General features: G+C 37.2%; 1 protein-coding gene across 2 annotated transcripts in view; it reads left to right on the forward strand.

Annotated features, from left to right (window-relative positions):
• Window positions 1-202: 202 nt before the first annotated feature.
• The window catches only part of MAK (male germ cell associated kinase), a 30,322-nt gene continuing 3,700 nt past the window's right edge, over window positions 203-26,824 (forward strand). The window contains exons 1-14 of one of the 2 annotated variants that reach the window (XM_014878778.2): window positions 203-280; window positions 5,460-5,796; window positions 7,455-7,509; window positions 8,437-8,558; window positions 9,600-9,679; window positions 11,516-11,648; window positions 11,740-11,911; window positions 16,161-16,328; window positions 17,841-18,155; window positions 19,184-19,374; window positions 19,893-20,023; window positions 21,940-22,071; window positions 23,886-23,960; window positions 25,435-25,563. In XM_014878778.2, the coding sequence (XP_014734264.2) occupies window positions 5,696-5,796; window positions 7,455-7,509; window positions 8,437-8,558; window positions 9,600-9,679; window positions 11,516-11,648; window positions 11,740-11,911; window positions 16,161-16,328; window positions 17,841-18,155; window positions 19,184-19,374; window positions 19,893-20,023; window positions 21,940-22,071; window positions 23,886-23,960; window positions 25,435-25,563 (1,804 nt within the window). In that variant the 5' untranslated portion in view covers window positions 203-280; window positions 5,460-5,695. The remainder of the gene's footprint in view (window positions 281-5,459; window positions 5,797-7,454; window positions 7,510-8,436; window positions 8,559-9,599; window positions 9,680-11,515; window positions 11,649-11,739; window positions 11,912-16,160; window positions 16,329-17,840; window positions 18,156-19,183; window positions 19,375-19,892; window positions 20,024-21,939; window positions 22,072-23,885; window positions 23,961-25,434; window positions 25,564-26,824) is intronic. The other variant, XM_014878763.2, reaches the window with a different exon arrangement.

The following is a 26,824-nucleotide window of genomic DNA, read 5'->3' on the forward strand; positions in this document are numbered from 1 at the left end:
CGTCATCAGGCTCAGCTCCCGTTGGGCACCACTCCCTTTCCAACGGGGCGGTGTCCCCGCTCCCCACAGCGCTGTTTATCCATCACCTCCGCGCTCCCCCGGGATCCCCAGCAGCCGTGCCCGCGGCCGTGAGGGCGGTGCTGGCGGCGGGGCCCGCCCCAGCCCGGGCCCGGCCCCGCGCCCGTCGCCCCGGTGACAGGGCAGAGCGGCCCGGCCGAGGGAGGCGGCGGGCGGGCCGGGGGCTCGGCGGCACCGGGCTGGCTCCGCCCGCAGCACCACGGTGAGTGCGGGCCGGCGGAGACGGGGCGACCCCCGCTGGGCCGGGCCGGGTCGGGCCGAGCCGGGCTGGTGAGTGCCCGTGGCCCGGGGGCTGGGCCTCTCTGGGGTCCTCCCAGCACGGAGGAGGTGCTGGTCTGGGCTGCCGCGGGAGCGTTTGGAGCTCCGCTCCTACAGAGAGGAGCTGGAGCCGGCCCCCAGCGCGGTTCGGAGCTTGGGTCGCTGGTGGGGTGAGCTGGCGTGTGCGGGGAGCTGCGCCGCTGCCGGGCTGGGCTTTGGGAGCGGCAGCGCCGCGGGGGTGCGGAGCCGGCGAGGACACGGACCCTGCCTGCTTTGGCTTCCGTAGGTAGGGTAGAGCCGGCCTTGGCGGCCTCAGAGCTCCGAGGTCAGTGAGAGGAGGTGAAGTTTTGTTTAGGAGAACTGGGGTGAAACTGGCAGGCCGGGCAGTGCCGAGTGTTATTGCCTGAGTGAGCGGCAAGAGCGCCGTGGTCCCCTTGGCGCTGTGAGTGCTAAGGAAGGTACCTGAACACTCTTGGGAGGCGACTGAATGTCACCCGGTGGAACTGAAATGGAAACAAGCATCTGTTTCCATTCTCAAGACTGAGAGGGGATCTCACTAGTGAGTATAATTATCTCAAAGGCAGGCACCGAGAGGACGGTGCCAGACTCTTTTCAGTAGTGCCTGGCGACAGGACGAGGAGCAATGGCCATAAACTGAAGCACAAGAAGTTCCACCTCAACATGAGGAAGAAATTCTTTACACTGAGGGTGGCAGAGCACTGGAACAGGCTCCCCAGGGAGGGTGTGTCGTCTCTCTCTCTGGAGACATTCCAAACCCTCCTGGATGTGTTCCTGTGTCACCTGCTCTAAGTCACCCTGCCTTGTCAGGGGGGTTGGACTGGATCTCCAGAGGTTCCTTCCAATCTCAACCATTCTGTGTTTTATTGAAACTTACAGTGGATGCTGAAAGATGAGTGGTTCATGTTCCTTCTGGACACTGCCCAAAACTGGACACTTGAAATTCCAGCAGCACCGAACCATTGTTATCCTGAAACTTGCTGTAGTGCATTGTGAAAGGGGGTTTCTTGGGGGTAGGAAGAGGTAGCCTTGCTGGCATGGTGGGAATCTCCTGAAAAAGTTGGTGTAAGTAATTTTGGTTTGAAACCAGAGCTAGTTTGGAACAAAACGGGATAATACTACAAGCAAACTGGAGCTCTTGGTTTGATATGCCCCATCCTGAATGCCTGATAGACACAAGTAGAACAATGTATTAGATTTTTAAAGGGACTTAAAAAAAAAAGTAATTTAAGGCAGTCTATTTCAAAGCACTAGTATTTATTGTCAATGTTACTGACTTCTTTCTTGCAGCTGAGAGTCCTGCTTTTAAATAACTGCTGGTCTTTGATTAGAGTAATGGATTTGAGGTTAATCTCAAGAACTAGATCCACCTGTCACGGGACCTGATTACTGGCAGCTTTAGTAATGTACAGTCACTACCAAGAAGTTTCTTGTAGCAAAATCTGTTGTTTTGTGGTTGGATTTGGTTTTGGGTTTATTTTTACTTTTAAAATCTCTATCAGCATATGTTCTGTGCGTTGCAATACTGCCAGTTCTGATCACTGAGAACAGTACTGTGCCATGCAAACAGTTCTGGTGATTTCATCAGTTACTGTAAGCAGGTTGGTAAAATTTGATTGTGAGTGTTTTGCTTCTCTGCATGGGAGGTCTTATCGGGTCATATATCCTAGTTTCTATTTATTTGAGGGTAGTTTGTTTAGGATGCAAATGTAGAGCTCTTGGTAAAGCCTAGTATTTGTATATAAGAAATGTAGGTGATTTGCTGCTGTTCGTTACATTTTGAAATGTAATTTAGACATCTAAAATAATACAAAATTGTTGTTAGTGCTTTAAAACATCAGTAACACAGTAAAAGTGATGATTTGTTCCAATTTCCTAGTACTTGTTCAGATTTGCTAAATTTGCACAAATTATAGATTCTGTCAAGCTATTGTATTTTGTCCTCTATTTGTCCCTGGCTTTAATCTATCCTTAATCCTGTGTAAAGAGATTATGCACACGATGTCATTAGGAGTATTGAACAAGCTGTTGTTTAGACTAGGATTTCTCTTGTCTGTTTGTTAGCTGTTATGACAATTTTACATTTTAGAGCTTTGCATCACTGAGGAAATAATAACATGAGCATTAGTATGGAAGAGGCCACTCCAAAGGCTTGTTTTAACCAGAAAAGCTAGACTGGGCCCTTGCTTTTCCTCAGGTTGGTAAAAAAACAAAACTGAACTGCAGATTTGAAAACGAAAATACAGATAGACCACTGAGGAAAAAATTGCACACCTGAGCTGGGTAGGGTGGTGTAAAGTACAAAGTATGCAGAAGTCTGTTGTAGTGAAATGTGAATCTCTGGAGCATTTATGTTCTAATTATCATGCTCTGTAATTCCAGCACGTCACTGTAGGGTAGGTGTGATGGTACATGTGATAACACATTGTTATCAGGGTACACACCTTGTTTTGTGCATTTCCATGGAGTGGATTTGACACTTCCACCTGATCATTGAAGAAATGCGCTGGCTTTTCTGTACTTTACTTGATCAGGTGTTTTCATACCCTAAAAATCGAAGTATACAGCAGAAAAGGAGTAAGGCAATAAAATATATTACAGAACAGACAAAATTAATAATTAGGTCTGTGATGTGTTGTATTACACAGAATTTTTGGAGGAAAGGAACACTTCATATGAGGTTGTTTTGATTGCACGTGCCAAAATATCAGAATTGGACAAAAGGAATAATTGTAAAAGCATGTGATTAATATATACTCCAATGAAAATTACTTGGAAAGTTGATAGGATTTAGGCACCAGAATTAGAGGATTTAAAGGTCAAAACTTGAGGTCTGTGTCTAGATCTTGTTCTGTTTATTGCAAATACAAGTTTTCCTCTTTTTTTTTTTTTTTTTTTTTTGTTCACTTTGTTAGAGAGCAAAAGGTTGAGCATGAAATGCATGCAAATTCTCCAACTTAATGTAACTAGGAGTTCAAGCTAGGGCCATCTGTGGCAGATATTGCTGAATCCCCTCAAAAAAACCCATACCTTAAACAATGCACAGTGATTTGTTGCAACAGAGAAATACAAGCACCCAAAATTTGTTACATTTCACTTCACATGATATGCCTGTGTATACCTATACGCAAAATGCATATGCAGTTTATCATTGCTGATGCTTTAGATGTGATGCTGTGTTTAAAATGGATATAAGAATATCCTCAAGGTCTTTGTGTTGTTTTTTTTTTTAATATATACATAGAGCTAACTATTGACAACTTGCAAGATGTGTATGCAGAATGTATCTTAACTTGGACTAAACACACTTGATCATCTGCTTATTACCAGAGTCAACAAATAGCCTTGTTGTAAAAAGGCATTATTGGTGATATTAACGACTAGAGTGCATGCAGGTATTTTTGAGAATAAGATATAAAGATGAACTCTGAGAAGAGAAATTTGCTTAAATATTTGAAAGTCCAATTTAAAATCTAGTCATAATTTGAGATGTCTTTGTTACTTTTTGTTAAATCTGGTTTTTAGCTTTGTTTCAGAATACACTGTTAGCCAGAAATCTTATTTCACTATAGCTGTGGCTTTAGCGGGGGAGAGGTGTAGATGGGTGTGGAAAAAAACTTCTTAATAACTTTCCCTGACAAAATGAAGGTTGCCTGGTCTGAATATGTTAAAGATTATGAATTGAGATGTCCATTTGTTACTGGCATCTTGACAGGTGATGATGTGAGATTCTTTCCTGATAACAGAAGCAACAGAGAGTAACACTCTGTGTTATGACTTCTTTGAGGAAGCAGCATTTCATCTAAGAACATCTTAGAAACATTGGTCTATTGTCCAGGCAGCTGTTTCCTTTACATAGCAGGCTAGACTGCTTGAGAATTTATATTTCACACTCCTTGAGAGGCCAATTTTCTTGTTATTTTGCCAGGCCTATAAATCTCAAAGCCTGAGTCTTGTTATCAGCTGAATCAGACTTTCTTATTCTGTTTGAATAGACCAGACTGTAGCTAATTCTGGTATAAGCATAAGGACTAGAGAGTTGCATGCTGAGTTCTCTATCCCCTGTAAAGGTAGACTGATGGTGTGTTCCCATTGATTTGAGTTTAATTTTGTATTTTCAGACAGCAGAGGCAAAAGGCAGAGCATGCTGTTATTCAGTTAACATTCAGTGTTTGTTTGTGTATTAGTATTTGTGTTACAGTGAGTAAATGGTACAATGAGAGGTTGTTTGTTTTTCCTACTCCTGCATAAATAAGTGGGTGACTCTTGTGAGTTGTGTGTTTGACGTCAGGCAACTGGCCTTCATGTAAAGTGTTGGTGACAGATAGTATTCTGTGTAATGGAAGCTGGGGTACAGATTCAAATTTGAATTGGGATTCAAATTAATATTTGCATGGATTCAAATATGGTGATTCAACATTGTTCAATATGGATTCTTTTCCAAATGACAGTTCAGATTTAATCTTCCATACCAATGCATGGAAGCTCTATGCTTCTCTCTGCAAGCCTTGTAAAACTGAAGAATAAAATTAACTTTTCAGCCATTACCGTACATAAGAATTATGTGAACTTCAGAGCAAGATGTCCATGTACATGTACATTTATCAGCTTATGTGGGTGAAGAATGCAGCGGTTATCTTGCTGCTCCACCTCCCTTCCTCACTAACTTTTAAGTATAGAAAGCCTGCTTCCATCACCAATCCAAAACACAGTGTTTAGACCTGAAGTTTGCCATGGCACCCTGTGCAGAATTTGTGTCCTTATGTTTTCCAAAACAAACTGTGCCTTTATTACAGTTCAGGAAGCTGCTGCTTTCTGCAAATTCAGAGTAACGGCTTCCATCAGAATACACCAGCATTAAAACCACTTTGCTTGTTCTAGGGCAAATTATAGTAGTAACCTTGGCTCTTTAGTTTCTTTTTAACCCTAATTGTACAGTAGGCACCTTCTGTGGTTTGAAAAATTTAAAGGAACGAATTACATTTAAATCTATTTAAAGAGCACATATGACCCTGGAGCGTGCTATTGTTTGATACAAATAGTAGTGTCTCTTTTCTAAAATACTGTAAAACTACTTAGTCTTTTATTTGTTTGTTTGTTTTAAGGATCTGTATGAGAATGACCATGTTCTTCTGTCTCCCATTCTTCATAACTGGAGCTCAAAGTAACTACAGTTTGGAAGAGCGCAGTGAATATCCTGCTCAGTTATGAGAAACATTCACCAACATAAAACAGTCTGGAACAAGACTTCTCTTAAGAAAATCAAAGAGCACAGAACCCTTTAATAAAACAGAAGACATTTAGCATTTCATAAGCTTTTGGCTGTCTGAGTCATAAAAAAATGAATCGTTACACAATTATGAAACAACTGGGTGATGGCACCTATGGCAGCGTGTTGATGGGGAAGAGCAATGAGTCAGGAGAACTTGTGGCTATCAAAAGGTATGTAACATCTCAGTTCAGTAAAGGTGCTTGCAAAACCTTGGATTTTCACTTTTGACTTTATTGTTGTCTCCCATTTGTGTACAATAGAAAAAAGTCCCCTTTTAAAAGGAAATTAACATAACAACTTTTTTTTTCATTAAGATATTTAACAAGGTGATTGTGAGACAGATTTCTGGTAACTGATCAATAGAGACACATCAGTTTAATTTACTGATTTACATTGTCTTGTAAAATTGCATGCTGCTTTTGTTCAGTTTGAACATGCTTCCTTTTAAAAATGTTAGGCCAGTAGCCATGGAGAAGCAGAAGTGAATGTGATGAATTAGGGAGTTTATTTATATGAACTGCAGAATAGCAATATTAGCAGGTAGTTTTGAAATTCCATCCCAGCCTCCCAAATCTTTTTAAATACTGCACTAAGCTTCATGTGTTGCTACAGTGATAAATAACAGTAACAATCTGGTCAGGTAAATAAAGGCTGTCTCCTTGGCTCTAATAAATTCAGAGTTCTGTATAGTCAAGAGCATTGTCATACTTGCCTTAAAAGACAATTATGAAACAAGAAAAATTCTACTCAAGGCATGGCGAAGTTTGCCTTGTATTCCTAGGGAATTGCAAGCAGGATATAAAGTGTAAGTTGAAATACCAGAAATTGTATCTTGCTCAGATATGGATTTACTGCAGTAAGATAATTGTAATATAATTGACTGACTTTTTCTCTTTAAGGATTTCTGAGAATTTCACCATATTTTGTTGGTACTGTTACTGAAGTTAATATTAACCTAAGCTAAAGAAAGAATGTCCAATTGATTATTTTAATTATCTTTAGCAAAAGGAACAACATTTTGTGGGAAGTGGTTAATTCTTGTGATTTCAGGATTTGGAATTCTGTTGTGTGAATTTTTAAGTTTGGGACTTGAGAGGGTACAGTTTTGCTTGAAGATATTTTTATTTTAAATTAAAATCTTGGGTTTAAATCTCTTCACTTTAGGTGCTAAAACTTTACCAAAACACAGCAATGACATTCACAACTTCGTTCCAAGATGTGAGCAACACCAGATGTCCACATTTGGATTTATGCAGGATTTACAAATAAATGTATTACACTGTTATGTTTAACAATTAGTTTAGAGGCTATGATGTTGCTTGAAAAAAATGAAACCTTTTTTTTTTAATATCTTAGAAGAGATTTTTAAAATGACTGATACCTAATCAGATATCTAATTATAGTAGAAAGCAGTCCAAATATTTTGCAGATATCGAAAATTTAATTTTTTTGTTTTCCAAGAATATGCAACTTAGGCATAAGGATATGATTTTCCATATTATATGTGCAATGTCATTGTTGATTACTTTATTATTAGAAGCACAATTCAAATGATACAAAGGGGTTTTATGTCCCTTTTACTTGGAGCAGCATAGTCTCTGGCTGTACTTTTCATAAAAATATGTTTCAGTATTTGATGATGAATTACTGTAAATTTTTAGCAATTCTGTTGTTTTTAATTATATTGCTGAATGGGTATGCTAGAATGCTTTAAATTGAGTTCAAAATATAGATAATGCTAATCTGAGAAAATACCGTTTAGGTTTTCTAATTCTAAAAGCATTCTGTACTGTCCACTGAAAATACTTTATTTTGAACTTTATTTCAGAATGAAAAGAAAGTTCTATTCATGGGATGAATGTATGAATTTGAGAGAAGTCAAGGTAAAGTGGTGAACATACCACATTTAGAAATAAGTGTCTGGTTAGGCTTGCATGAAGGAAAAGGGCAGCTACCATATCCATGCCTAAGGCCAAACTCTATGAACTCCTTAAATGCTGACAGATTTCACAAAACCGTGGGCTGCTGGCACTCTTAGAGGTCCTGCTGATTTGTGGAACATCCTACTATTCTCAAGCAGTGGCCATGTCTCGTAGCCAAGCCTCTTGTCTTTGAGAAAGGGAAAGAAATTGATTTTGTATGTGGGTATTTCTGTGGTTTGCCATCCTCTTCTTTCATTTTACTTCCAGATTTCTAGCTGTGTATCCATTCTGTATATCTAGTGTTTAGGGCATCTGTAGAAAGCACTGGGAGTTTTGGCTAGCCAAGTGATAGAATAACACTTGAAAACCTGGGTTTAAATTCCAAATAATTTAATGTTTTGGGCATCTGATTTTCTGTATATACAAAGCTCCCAACTAAAGGGCTTTAGATTTAACTTATTGGAGATTTCACACAAATCAGTATGTCCAAAATGGACATCTGTAAGAGAATCCTTCTTCATGAAAGTTTCCTGCCAAAAGGAAGGGGGAAAAAATGCAGGTTTTCTTATTCAGTTCAGCTAGCACAAGCTCTTTCAGCTTCAGATTTGTCTTTTGTTGTAGGGAATTAGGTTTTTGTGCTAATCTTTACTCCAGCTCTGAGGTAATCCCTAGAAATAGGTTTAAAGTACTATTAATATAGTCGTTACTTTTATTTTGAAATTTGTTTAAACTTTTGGGTTGTTCTTTAAAACAGATTACAAGATAAGTAATGAGTATGAATATGTTGTGTGGATTCTGCGCTAGAAACTCATATGTTAAAAATTTAGTTCTGGTAAGGAATCAAGGTCACTGTGGGGTTATCTGAAGCTGTATTTTGCTCTACTACAGTCTCTGAAGAAGCTAAACCATGCCAATGTAATAAAATTGAAGGAAGTCATACGAGAAAATGACCACCTTTACTTTGTATTTGAATACATGAAGGAAAATCTCTATCAGCTAATGAAGGATAGGTATGGTTTTTTTTTTCCACATAAAAGTAGTGTGCTATGATACTTTATTTAATGATTCTCATACTACCTTGAAGAACACTTCAGGATTTCTGATTTTGGCTCTTCTTGCAGCCCCAATGATATGAACAGGAGTTGCTGCACATGCTTATCTGAGGGTAGAATTCTGCATTGCTCTGTTACAGCACTGCACATTGTAATGCTTTTGGAAATAAGTTTGATCACTTGTTAACAGGAGAGTTTGCATGCCTTTGTATACCATGAGAGAAATTCTAAATAGTTGTGTTTTGTTTTTTTTTTTTTTCTTCAATAGCCTTAATTTTAATTTATGAAGGATTGGGTGAACACTGTTCATGCTACTTTTGCTCATGGGTTTGAGTTAGGGTGGGGATGGTACATGCATGCATCCTTGTAAGAATGGCCTGTATGTAGGTTAACTCTGATGTTGCAATCTTAGACAAACACTACATAGCAAGGCTTGCAAGGTGGACTTTGGAACAGGACCTGCCTTTTCAATAACATTTTCCTTTGGTGATTTGTTTTGCCTTCAGTGTGGGTTTCCTTCAGACTTTCTCATGCACTTTTATCTCCTAATGTGCCAAGCTCTTGGGCTGACATCCTGAGGTGGCTGCTGGTGACATTAACACAATGTTACTCTGTGGCTGAGCACAATTGCTCTTATCAGGGTTCCCTTAAGGGCACCACTGGGTAGTGCACCTACCAGAGCTGCATTGTGCCATCTCTGCCTTGCTGCACCACTGTGCATTCCCTGTTCACCTGGTCAAGCACACTGCTGGCCAGCCAGCTTCTACAGAGAGCTAGCACCATGAACCTCTCAGCACAGGAGTTCTGCTGCTGCACTTGAAAGTGGTTGAGGTTAAGGCCCAGTTGAGTTTTGAAATTAGAGTTGCATCTCTCTTACTTTGACTTGATGGGTCTGTTTTCATGTGTTCATGATGTGTTAGGCAAAATAAAGAAACACGTGTGTTCTGAAGATACATAATTAAGAAAAATAATGTAAATTTTTACCCTGTTTCTTCACAGAAACAAGTTTTTCCCTGAGTCAGTCATCAGAAACATGATGTATCAGATATTGCAAGGGCTGGCTTTCATCCACAAACATGGTAGGTTTCCTACTAGAGTTTAACTGTGTAGCAGTTTTTTTGGAAAATAAGATCATGCACAGAAATAACATGAATAAAATAATCTAGCAAGGGCTATTATTTATCTCAGATAGAATCATGGTTACCTGTTTCAAGTGTGGTGCAGTTTTGAACTTTGCCTGAACTTACTCTTTGTTTTTGTATAATTGGATTTTCCTCTTTCTCTTGGAAAGCACTGGATGTTGTTCATACACCGTGCAGTAGTTTTTTTCTATTTTAGTTAGCAGATAAATAAACAAACTGAAGAATCTGGTGTGTTGTGCTATACTAAACACTTCTGCTTCCTCAAAAAGATCTAACCAAGGAGCACTGATACATCAATACTCTTCTGTTGAGATACTGTAACTAATGTGATACTGTACATATAAAAAATACTAAAATAACTTTTTCACTAAGAAATTTGAACAGCATCCTTATCAAATACAACCTGGATTTAAATATTTTATTAAGTGGGATGTTTCTAGGAATTACAGGCACAGTCTATGGTAAGAGGTGAGGTGTGCTTACAACAATAAAAAGTTTCACAGGGTTTGCAAAACTCCCAGTGCCCATGTTTAATATCTATCTGCAAACTGTATTCTGAAATACTGGTATGAAACTACTTTGCATTTAAAAAGGTCGTAATTTACTCTCATGCTAAGTTGGGGTTTTTTTGTCGTTGTTCTTTACATCACATTGGTATCCCTAAACTTTTCAAAGACAATAAACATTAGCTGAAAATAAAATAAGAAACAGTGTTCTAGCGAGGTTTGATTTGCTTTCAATGTACCCTGAAGAGGCGTGTTGGTGAATTAAATGAATAATTAGTTCTGTTCAGTATTATCAAATACCCAGAAACTGATATTTTCTTGTCCTTCTGATCAGGATCATATACTGTTCTCTGATTGTAAACATCCTTCTTTCCTACCTAATTTCTCTGTGAAATAAATGAGAAAATTAGATTTTAAGAAAAACTTTCAGTTTTAAGTTACAATATTAATATCTTGATTTGACCGTAAGTGTATAAGTGAACACCAGGTATGATAAATTTGAACATTTACATTTCACTGTAATAATTTCAACCAATTTCTTACATTAGTTTTTAATTTCTGCATGTAGTGCTTTATTCTAGCAAGTGGATTTCAATCAAATTAATGTAAAACATAACAAATTGTGTGTTCCAATTAAACAGCAGAATTAATTTGCTTGGTGACTTAACCACTGCCCAGATATAGAGGTCCTCAAGCCAACAACAAGCACTGAAGAAACTTTATTTACTAATTTACTATTTATTTTAATACATTTTATATTTTAGTAGCTTTATTTACTAATATTAGTATTTCTGAGCAGGATTTGGATATCCTTTATATGTGTATCTCCAAATTGTTGTCACAATGATAAGTAACTAGCTAAAAATCATTCAAGCAATTTTATGAATCAAGTAAGTGTATCAGATGCTCGATTTTCCATTATCCAAAACCGACAAAGCACTTGTAGTTTTTGCAAAAGATTTCATTGTGACATTGGTTTTTTACTTGATGTTGCTGCTATGCAATTCATTTTCCTTACTGTCCTAATGACAGTTTATATTTGTTAATTTAAGAACACTTGGTGTAATGATCACTGGAGGGAAAATGCATTTGTTGGGGGAGAGTTCCAATTATTTTATATTGAATTTAAAAACAAACAACCTGCAAACCACTATATTATTCCAAAACATCCTAAAGTAAATATAAAGTAAATAATTCCTATTAGAAGTTGCTGCTTAAGAAGTGATTCTGTGAAATCTGTGATTCTTTTCTGTTTGGTCTGCTACAGGATTTTTTCATAGGGATATGAAGCCTGAAAACCTTCTCTGTAGTGGACCAGAACTTGTGAAAATTGCAGATTTTGGGTTGGCTAGAGAACTAAGATCTCAGCCACCTTACACAGATTATGTTTCTACCAGGTGGTAAGTATATCAAGAATTTAATATGTTAGCTTAAGTAATTACCTTCCTATGACTATTTTAACTTATTTATTATTTCCTTCCATGCTCACAGGTACCGTGCCCCTGAAGTTTTGCTGAGATCTTCTGTCTATAGCTCACCTATTGATATATGGGCAGTTGGCAGCATAATGGCTGAGTTATACACACTCAGACCTCTTTTCCCAGGCACAAGTGAAGTAGATGAAATCTTCAAAATTTGCCAAGTCCTAGGGACTCCAAAGAAGGTAAGGCTTAAAAAACTTCACACAATTTTATTACAAAAAAAATTAAATCAAATTATTACAAAATATTCAGTGTTACCTTTCAGAACATGCACATTGAATTATTGTTTCAGTAAGTTTCCTGCAGACTTACTGTTTGCTCAACTATATTTCTTTTCAGCTTCCATTAAGGCATGTAATGATAATCTTTTATTGTATATCAGCATCTGTTGTATATCATTATGTGAAATCTTGCTCTCTTATGATGAAAGCCAGATAAAATTGTTTAATTTATATATTTAAAGCTATTCATAATGGAAAGCAAATCAAAAGTCTCCTGGGATTTAATTTACCAGAGCCAATTTTCTTTCCCTTCCTGAAAGTGTAATTCTTCTGTGCTGGCATATGGAATTTGAAGCTTGTAAAAATTACCATAAATAAGACAATTATGCTTTTCTTACTTTTAAAGCATAAAAGAAACATTTCATCTCAAACACAGATGTCTCATAAATATTATTAACAATAAGAAGTAATGGAGGGAAAATGTGCAGTATTTTAAAGAGGAAACAATTCTTTTTGCTTATTTTCTGGAGGAGCTAAATACTATGTAAAATTGCAAGGAAGGTTTGGGTAGTATAAAAATGGATGCACTTATATTCAGTTTAAAAGTTGTTTTAGTAAATGGGTGGAAAAACATGCAAGAAAGAATAAGTTTACCTTCAAAATTTTGAATTAACTGAAAAAAGATCACATGCTGTTAAATATTTTTGTAGGCTAAAGTAAGATGTAGATGTAAGATGTAAAGGCAGATGTATATCAGTATTTTATGGGTGCAAATGGAACTTGGTGGAATAACTGATCAAACACAGTCCACCTAGATCTGAAAATCCTAAGGGTGGAGAGAAAAACGTTTCATTAGTGTTCTACTTATATAAAATTCAGTATAATTCTTGTCCAGTAAAGGAGCTGTTATCAGTAGAGAAGTAAGCAGCAGAAAACTTAAAACAGAAATAGATTAAGCTTAGCTAGGAACATGCAGAGCTTGAACTGGTGGGAAAACATCCAAGAGAACATACTGAGAAACAGGTGCAAACTCCTGACAGAGCAAAGAGGAAAAGGTCAGGTGGAGAGTTATAGATGATATGTTGTGGAAGTGAAAATTGAATCAGGACTCAGTGAAAATTCGTATGATGTGTAAAACAGTGCTTGCCATGACACAGTCGTGCCTCAGCAATAATGTGCAATACGAGCACTGTTTTATGACTTGAGTTTTCAAATGCAGATGTGAACTTTCTTAAGCAGATTACAAATCTAGGATAGTAAGAGGAACATTTTGATGTATATGAAGAATATCTGAAAGACAGCACCATACTGACTTCTGGAATATTTTCAATGTACAGCATAAAAGCTCTGAAGTGCAGGGAGATCAGAGAGAGGTTTTCACTGTGTGCAGTTGCAGAGCTGCACTGAGCTGACTGCTGTGTTTTTTCTCTACTCTTACAAGGAGCTAACAGAAGCAAATCATGTTTAGAGTCTGTAATTCCCTGACTAGAAAGCTTATTGCTTGGGAAAGCAGGGAGCATTATCAGCTCAGTATTCCAGAGAAAACTTCACTAAAGACCTTAGGAGTTAAGGACCTATTTAAGTCAGCCCTGTAGGATCAGGAAACTGTAATTAATTACTTTGTGCCACTGTCATCTGCTGGGCAGACTTGAGAATTTTCTGTCCTTATGACAATGCTAAGGCATTCTTCAGGTATATTGCTGTGTAAAAGGTGTACTTAAATACTATGATAGGAATTACCACAATAAATAATGCATTTGTTACAAGTATTTAGATTCTGAAAAATGTAATCAGTTATTTTAATAGTCTGATTTTTGCTGATAGTTTTACAAATACTATTATTTCAGACATGCATTTGCATTTATTCCATTATTCTGCAATAATGAATTACAGGAATTATGCCCAGAAGCTATCTTCATTCCAGTTTACCCTCCTGTGCATAAGTCCATAACAATGTACCAATGACTTCTGTGAATATGGGTGTTTAAAAAAGTGTCAGGGAACTATTTTGTTTTATTTTATAAATTAAGTTTATAAAAACTTATTTATAAAATAAATAAATTTTTTATTTAAATTAAATTAAATTGCACCATTCAAGTATTGGCAGTGGTGGTGCACTTGTAATGTGTGTATTTATTGAAAAAATTTATGACAATCTCAATAGGAAAAATGAATTAAATAAATTTTCATTAGTTGAAGGTTGGCAATGGCACTTTAAAAAATTGCAAGTTATTTTTTTATATAAGTGTATTTTTCATTTTTGCTCTTGTACTGTTTTTACTTTATCCCTATGCTTCACTAGTTCAACATGCAGCCCTTGGTACTTGTTGTATACTGTTGCTTTATCACTATTTCTAGCAGGTAGAATGCCACCAAACTCAATAAAGAAGGCCAGTGCAGTGAAGGAGCAAGGTCTTTCTCCATTAATGTAAATGAACAAAGTGGTCTCTGAGGTGGAATAGGAAATCACTTGAAATCTTGAATATTTTTTTAAACCAGATGTGATTTACAATTATATTTGAGGTTTTTTTGTTACCATGGACTGTGCTAACAAAGCTAAAACTGTTGTACATAAAAAGATGAGTAATGGCTGTCATGGTACCTTAAGACCAAACTGTATCCAATCAGTCCAGTTTGCCCTGGAGCAGTGTAACAAGCTTGGTGGATAGAGGAAGAGCACAAATGTCATACCTTGTCTTCAGTAAGGTTTGTGATGCTGTCCCTCATAACATTCTCAGCAGCATATTTCTATACAAACTGCAGGGTAAGAGCATACCTGTTTGGAAAGACACAGAGACTAAGCTTCACTGGCTCTTATTGAGTGGTTCTGCCTCTGATGAAAGTTTTTAAATTGCATTGAAGGCTGTCTGGTGGAGTAGATTTTGCTACTTAAGATAGCAGGCTAAGAAGGATTATGTTAGAAAACAAGATTAGAATTTAGAGAGGTTTTTTAATGTATAAAATTAGGGATGTAGCTTTAAAGAAATCTTTTCAGTAGTGCATAGAATATTCCTGCTGAAGTACAGCAATCAGCTACATCAATAGCTGTGGACAACCATGCAGCTAACACTTCTGTAGGAGAGGCCATAGGAGCTGTTTAGTGTATTGTATGTCTAAAGACATATACCATACCAGTGTGTAGAAAAAGGAGTATTGCCCATTAACAGGTGAACTAATCTTTCTGTTTCCCTTGCTATATTCTATACAGTTTAGTGTTTTCCTTTTCAACAGAGAAAAAATCAGAGTCTAGAGACGAAATAAAACTTAAATATCCTAGACCCTAGGAATTGTTTTGGTTTCTTTAGCCTGTACAAAGAAAGACTGGAAGAAAGGAAAATAAATCCACCTCCCAATGTATAAAAAGGCCACTCTAGAGGGAAAAATCACATAGTCCTTCTTGGTATCTGATAGGACACTCAACAATGTTCATCTATTTTTGTACGAGAAACCTCCATTCTCCGAAGCTTGAGGAGATTATTCTCTGGGATAGTCTGTATAGACTGGCTGTGAATTGCCAGAAATTGGAAGCTTTTTGAGACTTAACACCTGTCAGGAAGAGACAAGGGCACGTAGTAAATGATCTCTTGAGGTCTTTGATAATCCTATAGTTCTGTATTCCAAGAATGCAGTTATCAAGCAAAAAAGGATTTCAGTGTTTACTTTTGGAAAGTTAAACACTTGAAAAAAAAGTTCTTATCTGGTGGTCATGGTTTTTTAATGTTGCAATACTGTCTAGTTGTAACTTAATAATGACTGTTGTAATGGTGGGATCAGTGCTATATTGTATAAGCTGCATCATGGTTATACAACTGTGGCATGGTGAATGGAAGGACATGGAAGGACCTCATCTCTGATATTTCCATAAAGAGAGCACGTTGAAGTCAGCTGCTGGGCTCGTTTCTGTGGCAGATGGGATGTTCAGTACCATTCCTGGTGCTGCTGCACTCTCGTCTCCTTCAGTTGGAATGTGTCCAAGTGTGTTATTGAGGGTGATGGTTCCACCTTTAGCTACAGGAGACCTCAGGGGGACCGCCATTGGAGACTGGTGCTGCATTCACTGGTGGTGTAATAATTGTCATGGAAAACAAGAATGCTTGTTTTCAATATAGGAAGGAGCCATGCAGACCAAACATGACTCAAGCTGCCTTAAATTTTGTCTAAATACATCTTTGTTCTTTTTTGGTGCTGATTTTTCTTTCCTTTGAGACAGAGTGACTGGATAGAAGGATACCACCTCGCTTCTGCCATGAATTTCCGTTTCCCACAATGTGTCCCTATAAGCCTGAAAACTCTCATCCCAAATGCAAGCAATGAAGCAATACAGCTGATGAGTGATATGCTGAACTGGAATCCAAAGAAGAGACCTACAGCAAGTCAGGTCTGAGCACATGAATGATTAAGTATAAGACTGAATTTTCTTGCATTGTTCAAGAATTGTAGATACAGAGAGCAGTTGATTGTCACAATAGTGATGACCACAAATGTCTCCTCATTTTGAACACTTTGGTGGGAATGAGACTAAGTGGTAAAAAGACAAAGTTCTAAACCTGGCTCAGCAGACATAAGAAATTCTTCAGTTATTTCTGCAATGTTGTCTTCTGTATTGGTTTATCTTAAAATTCTCTCTCTACAGGAGAGAGAAATAGCTTAGGTTCAAGTGTTTCAGTTGTGTCTATCAGTCACTTCTGCCACTTTTGTACAAAGGGAGCTACTGAAAACTTTGAAAACTGCTTTTTGTGAAGCTGCAGATGGAATGCAGTATGGGAGAGCTAAGGATTATTTTTACTTGGAATGTAAATTGTACTAAGTGATGAAGAAAGAACTTTGTGAAGAACATGCCAATAGGTCACAAAGGTCACAATTTTTCTCCAAGTTAATTTTCAAAAAGCATATTTCAAGGACAAAAGATAGTTACATTCTGTGGATTTTTTTCTTTGTATTATTCATACCCAATGTAATCCTATTTAGAACATATGAAAGAGGAATACAATTGGGAAAGAAAGGACATGCTGCAAGCTACCCTAGGTGGATGTAGTATAAGTGATTCAGAAGCAGTTTAGCAGATGGTACCAAATAAAGCAACCATTCCTCTTCACTTTATAAAGCATGTCTATTGTACAGTGATGGAGATCTATCTGTAGTCCAGTACTGTATACTCTACACAAAATACTGTATGGTGCTTTATAAAAGCAAATAAGCGGCTTTTACCCAGGTGAGTTATTGAGGAAGCAGCTGCAGCAGTTGTGTAATCCAGTCAAAAGGGAGAGTTTAATGCATACACGTGGCAGTGTGTTCAAAGGCAGCAATTCTTGAGTGCAGCTGAGGCAAAACATGTATTTGAGCACTAAAAAAAGAATAGGATCCTACCCAGAAGGATTAGCAGAGTAGGTTGTTTTGATACAGGAGGAGGTGTGTTACTAAGGTGTGTTCATGCTCTGCATCTAGCAGAGGACTTGGAAAGGCCACAGGAAAAGATCAAAAATGCAAATCAAAAAAGACAGAATATTGTATTTTCTTAATAAACACCATGAAGGCAAGCAAGCACAGTGAATGTATTTTAAAGATAAGTAAAAGCTGGTGATAAGAAAAATGGGGGAGAAACCTTGTTTGCACCTCAAAACACAGACACCTAGCAATAAAGAAGGGAACAAAAGGATATGACTGCTGTCATATGTACAAGTGGATCAGTCTTACTAAGTTATGTGATGGGAAGAGTTTGAAATACAGAACTGCCCGTTCTCAATACACACTTTACATATGATGTCATTATGCATCCATCTTCCATCTGTTCTGCTTGCTCAAATGCTTCAGAAACCTGCTTAGATCCTTGATGAGGTTACCAAAGTCAACTTATTGAAGTAAAATTAATGTGTTATATCTTCTTCTGCAGGCTTTGAAATACCCTTACTTTCAAGTTGGCCAAATTTTAGGACCTCCTCCACAGTATATGGAGAAGCAGACTTCTGTCAAAGTGGTTCAGCCAACAGAGCCAAAGCCATCTTTACCTAAACTGGAAGCTAAGCCAGAACCTCAGTCTTCACCTGATTTACCTGACAAAACACAGCCACAGCACTTGCCAAAGGTTAACCACCAGCCTCTCCAACAAATTCAGTTGCCTCAGAATACAGCTAACCAGCAAGTACCAAAGCAGCAGCAGCCACAGGCACAACCACTTTTTCCAAATATCAATAAAAACTCACCGCCTGTAAGTTGTCTTCAATAACTACATAGATGGTTTTATTAGAAGTTCTTAGTATGTTCAGCCAGGTGCTCCCTTGAAAATTGTCATATGTTTTATTAGAGGAGATACAGATAGATAACTAGGGACTAATTGAGGATAACTGTCTGCTTATTAAAATTTTATAGCAAGTCAGAAGAATAGATTGCTTGCAACAACAGTGTTCATTATAATAGCTCTCGGTGATGTGCTTAGGCAGTAATGGAGTTGAAATAGCTATCACTTATTGACCTTTGAGAAACAATTCACAACTATACTGTCAGTACACAACAGAGATGTGGAAAGGGAGAACTTCACTTGCCTCATGCAGGAAAATACCAAAAAAGGTTTACTCAGTTCCTAACCTTGTAAGAATTTAGCAATTATGATTTTTAGGGAGATGAATAGTAAACTTTGGTTTGTAATTTCCATTTTGCTTTCAACTTCTACTCACTGAACTGCAATACAAAGTATGTTAAAAATAATAGGTAGTCAGAGAATACTGGAAAGCAAATGATAAATAGAAGGACAGTTTTAAAACTTAGTAATTTCATTGGAACAGAATGTTAAAGAAAAGGCCTAATGAGTATCTTTTATTTGCTGTATTTGCTTTGGGCGCACAGCAATATTCTGCACCACTGTGCTCTATTTCTTGACAGCTCACCTACCACTGTTGAGAGCATGAGTTCAGCATGATGCCAGAAATAATGGTTGAGCACTGAACTGGGTTTGCAAACAGAATGTTAATCTCACTACTTCAGGTAGACTTGAGCAATTCAATTATGACAGTCTAAAGAATTACACTCCAAATACATGCTGGCATTATTGTTATGTTTCGTTTTTAAAGTCATAATGAGACTATGACCAAAATAGGTACAACACACTGGGAAAAATACCCTCAAAGTCTGCAAGCAGTAGTCAGGAGTTATACTAGATACAAAATATAAAATTTTAGAATTGAATTAAAGAGCTTTTATTATTATAATTTTAACTTTTTTTTTTTTAATTTAAAATAGAAACAAGCAGCTAATGGCCCTCTGAATGGTGTAGTAGGTCCTAAAACCTGCAGAAGACGGTGGGGACAGACTTTGGTAAAGGCTGTGGATAGCTGGGATGAGTTGGATGACCCTGAATTTGGAATGTCATGTTCAAAGAAGCCTAGCATTGCACTGTTAAAAGAAAAGAAAAACAAGGAATTTCTTTTTAGGTATGTCCTACAATTATAAAATCACATTTTCTTTTAGTAAACGGTGTCCAGAAATAGATTTATAGATTGATTAAGTTTATTAAAATTCAAGTCACCAAAATCCTGCAAGAATGCAAAGAATTGCATGAGCAGATCAGCTTTGGGTGTTATTATAGTGCCAGTAATATCCAAACAGAATCATATTTATTTTCAGGCACTATATGGTTCAGGTTGCTTGTTGTGTATTTAAGAAACTGTTTTACTAAAATTTGACATACTAACATTACTTCCTTTATCAGTTAAATGGTACTGTGTTCTGGCATTTGACTACATTTGCTTTTATTCCATAGTGTTAGATACATTTCTTTCTTCAAATCCCAGGTCGTGAGGTGTTAGGTTTGACTGTAACCTTGTGTGAACAGATTCTACTGAGAAAAGTAGGATAAGTGAAGAGCACTGTATTCTTCAAGCTAAGGTCAGCTTGTGGTATTCTGAGCTGGAGTTGTTGGTCACATGGTTTGAAAATTTTGATTTTTCAGTGTGCCAGAATCAAAAGCTTCATGCTCTATCCAGCCAGGAGGGGGAAACAAGATTCTGATGAGAAATGATTCTGAAAGATCAAATACATCAGCAAAAGATTACTATATAAACCAATCAAGATATCTGCCTGGTAAGGTTAAAAGTCAATACATATGGAAAATGCAAGCTGTGTACAATTTAAATACAGTACATTTAAGCTTTAGATTTAAACTGGATAGTTTTATTTTTCATAACCAGCTAAATTTTCAAGTTTTGGACTAAATGCCTTTACCAGAACATATAACAATAGATGCAGCAGTTCCTGGCTATATAAACATGGTAGGACCTCACCACTGCTTGTACACCATAAAAGTTCACAGGCCCTCTTATGACCAGTAACATAAAAAATCCTCAATAATATAAATCCAATGTATCTTGGATTACTAGGAATAGGTCCTGATTGATCTGTAAGCAGATGTATGTGAGGACGAAAGGAACCACATACATTTTTTTTCATCAGGACCATAGTGATAGGACTAGGAGTAATGGATTCAAATGGAAAGAGGGGAAATTTAGAAAAGATACATAGAAGAAATTCTTTACTGTGAGGGTGGTTGAGGCACTGGACAGGTTGTCCAGTGGACCTGTGGATGCCCCATTCCTGGCAGTGTTCTAAGGCAGGCTGGATGGAAGACTGAGTAACCTGATCTAGTGGAAAGTGTCCCTGTCCATGGCAGGGCCGTTGGAACCAGATGATCTTTAAGGTCCCTTCCAACCCAAACCATTCTGTGATTTTATATAATGCATATTTACCAATTTTGCAGTGTCAGGATGTTTGGGGTTTTCTGAACGTAAGTTCTGATAAACACAGGGGACTTCCTTGTACAAAGTGTTTAGAAATATCCATCTACTGACACTGGTAGGAATTCACACACTCACTTCCTTTCCCAAGGCAGTAATCTTTCTTTAGAAAGAGATATCTTAGTCTAAATCTGGGTGATTTTGTGAGGCAAATAACATGATATTAATTACTGGGAATGAGAATGTAAAGGAGAAAGCAAAGAGAATGTTTCATTTAGTTAGTATTCTGAATATATTCTATAATTAAATTATTTTCTTGGTGTCTCAATATCTTTTGTTACCGTGGTGGTTTGTACAATTACCATAATCATACCATGAATTCTGTAATCCACGTTTGAGAATTTATAGGGCTCACAGAGGAATTCTCCATTGTCAGGCAAGTTGTTTTGTTACAACATACGATTAATTTGTCAGGAACTCATTAGGGCAGTGATGACTTCTGAATATGAAATCAATTCTTGAATGTTCAATAGGATGCTCAGAGATTCAACAGTTAAATTCCAAAATAAAAGAAAAATATAAAGAGTGAGGAACTTCCCTATCTAAAGGTAACACAAATGGAAGACTCATCTGTATTTCTTATCTTTTTTAAGCACAATTCTAATATCTCTATGGTTTTCAATGAGAAGGCATAGATGTAAAAAATAATTAATTTCAACATTTAAGAGAATAATAGGTCCAAGAAACATAGTTGTTATTTATTCATATTACTTTAGTTCTGCAAGCACTAGATCTGGGAGCTGCTTTCCTGTGTTGTAATCCTATTAACTCTTTTAATGCTTGCAACATGCAGAAGTAACAAGAACCTTTTCCTACTTTCTAACTTAACCCTTGAAGAAATAGTTTATTTTCAGCCTTGGGAACCCCAGCGTTTGATAAATATTTTTAATTTGTGTGTTCTTTTTATGACAGGCAAAAATATCAATTATGAAATTATGGTTTTATAGAAACTAAGTACCTATACTAAGAAGTCTTTTAAAAGTTCTCTTGAAAGCATGAAGATAATTGTTCTTAAATTAATATCACTGGTTTTCATGGCTCAGCTTAAAAATCTAATCAATGGATATAGTTAATTTACATTAATGGTGTTTAGCATTATAAGGCAAATGATTCAGTGTTGGTGTTCTGTTCTAGAAATGTCATTTATTGGTTTAATTAGGTTTGAAATTCGGTATTTATAACATTTTCTGTCATTTGTTTTCTAAGGCGTGAACCCAAAGAGTGTCTCTTTAGCAGCAGTCAATAAAGAAGGATCACACGGAACCTGGAGCAACCAGTTGTTTGCTAAATCACTGGCAAATGCTGGGGGAGGATTGACTTACAGCAGAAATACTACAGGTAAAAGTGTAATTGAAAATGGTCGCATTATATCTCCTTATACTTTAATTAATTTAGTTAAGACCATCTGATTTAACTTCTGCAGTTAAGCTTAGATTCTAGGCTCTTTTTTTTCTCTTGTTTTAGCAAGAGACTCTTTAAAAAACAACTTTTTCGCACGTGATATTATGTATTTTGCTTTCTGAACAGAAGGTATCAACTAGCCCCTATTTATAACGTTCTGTCAAGATAAATTTTGTATATAATCCACTGAGACCATTATTTTACTGTATTTAAGCAAGTAGTTTGGCCTCATTACTGCCTGCTCCCTATGCCATGGAACACTGTCAAACAGCAGCCTCACCCACGAAAACAAAAAGGGTGGGTGGTGTGCTCATGTAATAAAAGTGCTGCCTAATATTTTAGATATATCTTTTATTAATTTACTGGCTTTGTCCTAAATCCGTTGCTGCAAGAACAGTCCCCTTATTTCCAGCAAGGAACTTCAAGTGAGACTATGTTTTGTGAAGAACACTAGTTAAACACTTTATCTAAGATTTCAGTGAGGAAAGCATCAGGCTCTGGACTGAAATCTGTCTTCTCAGCACCAAGTCCTATACCTCAGGTACCCTGTCCCTGTTATGGGAGGTTACCTTGTTAACAACTCTGCAGCCATTGTCCTGCTTGCACGAGTCACTCTCCAAATATTTTAGTGCCAATAAACCCCCCCTGCTTTACGTGCTTGTACAGCAAGAACTTCAGGAGGTTTGTTTACATGCAGATGCTGCACCCCTTCTTAATAGAACTTTAGTAGTGTCTGAATTCTGCACTGTCAACAAACCTGATTTTTCCCTCTGAAAGTCAGGTGAGCTGAAGTTGTTCATCTGAATTAACGTGCAAGATTTTAGAAAGTGGAAAAACAACAGCACCTACCAGATTTTTTTGTGGAATAGAAGAGGTTTTTTAAAGCAATCATCTTGCATATCTTTTTTGTTTTCTGAAATAGAGTATCCATGTGCTTCAGAAGTAAATTATTTATAAATAATCTTGCAAGGGACTCAGGTGCAGAAAAGCAAGTAACTGCTTCCAAAAGTTTTCATCAAAAGACTAGATATCTACCTACTGAACTGCACTGAAGATAAAATTATGATGAATGCTAATGGTAGAAATCCTGCATTTGTCTTACTACCAAGAATTTAAAGATAAAAAAGCACTAAAACTGATTAAGTTTTGTTTGAAAATACTTGGTATTATTTCCATCAGTATCTTAAATTGCATGTGATATTTCATATGCTGGGGAGACAGCAACATTTAAGAGAGACACACATGAAACCAGGATAGATGGATCACAGAAATACAAGACATGTAAAATATGTCTTTTCTCTCTTCATATTGACAGTCTGAAAGTGAACACTGCTGTGTTTAAATAACTATGTATAGTTTATTTAAGTAAGCTTTTTTTACATCAGCCACAACATTGCTCCAAGGCAAAATAAGATCAAACAGTTAATAAATGCTTTATTTATGAATGATTGTCAACTTTGAAGATATTACCAAGTCCTTAAAATTGTAAATGGAATGTAATTGTATTGTTGGTAAATCATATTGTTAGTCCATAATTAGAATGGACCCTGTAAAGAAGCTTGTTGGAGTAACGTTTCCTGCTTAAGAAAACAAGGATAAGACATTGTATTTACTAATGTGCTAGATATTCATTCTTGCTTGCCTTTTTTCCCTCCTCATTTCTTTTACATCACCTAGACTGGTTCTTCATATCCTTCTTCTAAAGTTCTGTCCTTCCATCTTTTTCTTCCTTTAATTTCTCTTGTCTACAGATGAAAACTTAATTATACCTATTGAAAAGCTATCATGCAAAGAAAGATTGAATGAAAAATTAGAGGATCCTAAAGGTAACTTATAGTAACTTATACCCTGGTTCTTTGTACATTTCCTATTTATGTTTTACAGTTTCTTGTAAAGAAAATTGCACTTACAATGCAGGTTCCTGATAATTGTATACTTCCATTTTCAGTAGCAATCTCTTTCATCAGACCTTGTTTCATTACGGCTTCTTATGGATTCTTAGAACTTACTGTGCTTTAAAAGGCAGAGAATATCTTATTACCTTGATTATAATCCACAGCAGGTCACTGGGTAATGGTGAGGAAGTGATACTAAAGCAGCACATGCATGTCCCCTCGGGGATAGGTTGTTTGTGACAGCACTCAGGACTTGCACCTTTTTCTGCATTTGGATTCTCTGTCCATTACACTGATCTTGCAGTGCTCTGCTTGCACAGGTTTTGGTGGAGTTACCTTAGAGTAAAAAGGAAACTCAGGATTCCAGACAGCCTAGTTTGTGCCTTTTAGTTCCACTGCTCTGAGCTCTGAAATTATCAAAGAGGTCTGGGAGTGTTTGTGTGAAGAGGAACTTTATGGGATTGCACAAAGGCCAAAGATTTAGAAGACAGAAAAACTGGCAAAGCAGATACTGTGTTTTGCTGCAACGACTACTGAGGCTATGATGAAGATGCTCACACTTGATGAAAGTCAAAGTAAACTACTCTGTATAGCCTTCTACTTCACAAATTTAATACTACTGAACACAGCCATACCACAAGAGAAAAGCATTTCTCTCTGGACATTATGCCAACACTGTCTTAACACTGTCCCAAGTGATGATAGACATGAAGAAGTAAGACATTTTCTTGGATCAGGGAGTGTAAGTATTGTAACAGATCTTCCACTGGACACTAATTTTGTGTGTACATGTATACATGTACATGTACATTGCTTCCCAGCTTCCAAATGAGGATGGTTATGTCAGCCTTCCCAGGGTAGCACTGCTTTAAAGAAAGATCTGGACCAAAACTAGGCACAAATAAAATTAAACTAGGGTTAAAGAGAGAGGATAATTGGGTCTGATTTTAATTTTATAGCAGGCTTTCAACTGTGGGAACTGTCAAAGTCAACTCCAAGTGGTACACTACTTTGCACAAGAGATGTTGGATTCCATTCTTTTCAATAAATTTAGGCCAAACATGTTGAGCACAAGAGTAATATCTACATTTCTCTGCAACTCAGTGTACAGCTTGCTATGTCGTCTTAAGTTTAGTGGAAGTACTAATGAAATGTTCATTCTGCTCTTTGTCTTTATTCCTGCTGAATTTCTGTCTTATTAAGTGCTGAAAAGGGTCCAACTAATCTACAAAGCAAAGAATTAATTCAGTGAATTTGTTTTTCAAGAGATAAGCACTAGGGAGTTTGTAAAGAACACTCATACTTGGTACTCTTGTGGTACTGCAAATATAATTTGAAGTGACTATAAAAAGTAGGCAGTGTTCTGAATGCAGCTGAAAATTCTAAAATTCTGTAATGTAAACAGGAAATCCTGGCTTTGTAAGTAGTGGTGCCTACAACCCATCAGGACTATACACCTCTTCCTTCCATAAAAAAGAAGTTGGATCAGCTGGACAACGGATACAGCTAGCACCTCTTGGTGCACCTGTATCGGGTAAGAAATATTCTTTTACTCCTCATATCCAGGACAAAGAGAAAGGTTCATTTTCCATGCTTCCTAAGAGATGTATTAGCCCTTGGTAAGGTTTTGCTCAAGTTTTGTAAATAAAATTGTAGGGCATAAATTCTTCTTAATACAAGTGAACTGCACATAGGTGCCTAGAGGCTGTCTTGATAGAGACACTACTGCTACTAATATTTGTTAGAAAATAATTACAAAAGGTGCAAAGAAGATTTGGACCATTTGTTAAACTACTGTTCATTAGTGGTGATGGGCTAATCAGACTTGTAAAAACATGTAACTCCACAACTCTATAGTAAATGTTAATGTAGCTGGGTCTCCATTCATTTGTTAAAAACAATGTGAAACATGTTCTGGATGTAACTGTTACCTTGGATCCTCTGCAGTGATGGTGACATTCTGAGCACCTTCTTCACTGTCATGTATTCTGATTCAGAGAAGATGAACAGGAGTGCTCAGGATGCAGGAGAAACTGGTTTGTGAGTGAAGATTTAGAGCTGTTGTCCACACCCAGCAGCTCCCTTCTCTAGTTACTTCAGAGGAAATAGCAAGGCCCTAAACCAATGGTGAATTGTTTAACCAAAGGGCCCATGGCAGACCAATCTGATATGGTCTTAATAATGTTGTCTTTTTGCTGACATGCTCCTTTGAGTTGCCTCTTCTTCAGAACTTGCAAGTGGCTTCAGAGAACTAAAGCAAGAGGGAAAGAAGATGGCACACACACATATATATAGAATATGGTTGGATTTATCCATGTTCTGTGTCTGACTTGATCAGAAACCCACCAAGGAAGGCTGGAGCTGCACTTTATTTTCTTACTGATTCATTGCTGAAACACAACTGCGAGAGTTGCTTTGTCACAATGCATGTATCAGGAACTTCACAGGACAAAAAATGCAATTCTCTCTAGACTGCTGTGAATAGTGCAAAAAAAAAAAAAAGGAATCACATGTGGTGTTCCAAAGGAAGTAGTCTGTAATTAGAAATGGAATATGTGTAGTACAATGTGTAGTAGAAGTCAGAAAGGCTCGCAGATGGAGGTCAGTTAAGATACTCTTCCATGTCCTAGAGAAGAACAAGAATCCTATCGTTTAAACCACTCGTATTTACCTGAAAGTCTTCAGACTTGTATGGGAAGAGAGAGAAGATAAGAACATAGCAAATGGCAGGTTTGATCTCCTAGATGTATTTGAACATTAACATTTTTGGTGACCCTTTGCTTTATCTTATCCAA

This window comes from Sturnus vulgaris, chromosome 1 (genome assembly GCF_052056855.1).
Source record: "Sturnus vulgaris isolate bStuVul1 chromosome 1, bStuVul1.hap1, whole genome shotgun sequence".
Classification (NCBI taxonomy): domain Eukaryota; kingdom Metazoa; phylum Chordata; class Aves; order Passeriformes; family Sturnidae; genus Sturnus; species Sturnus vulgaris.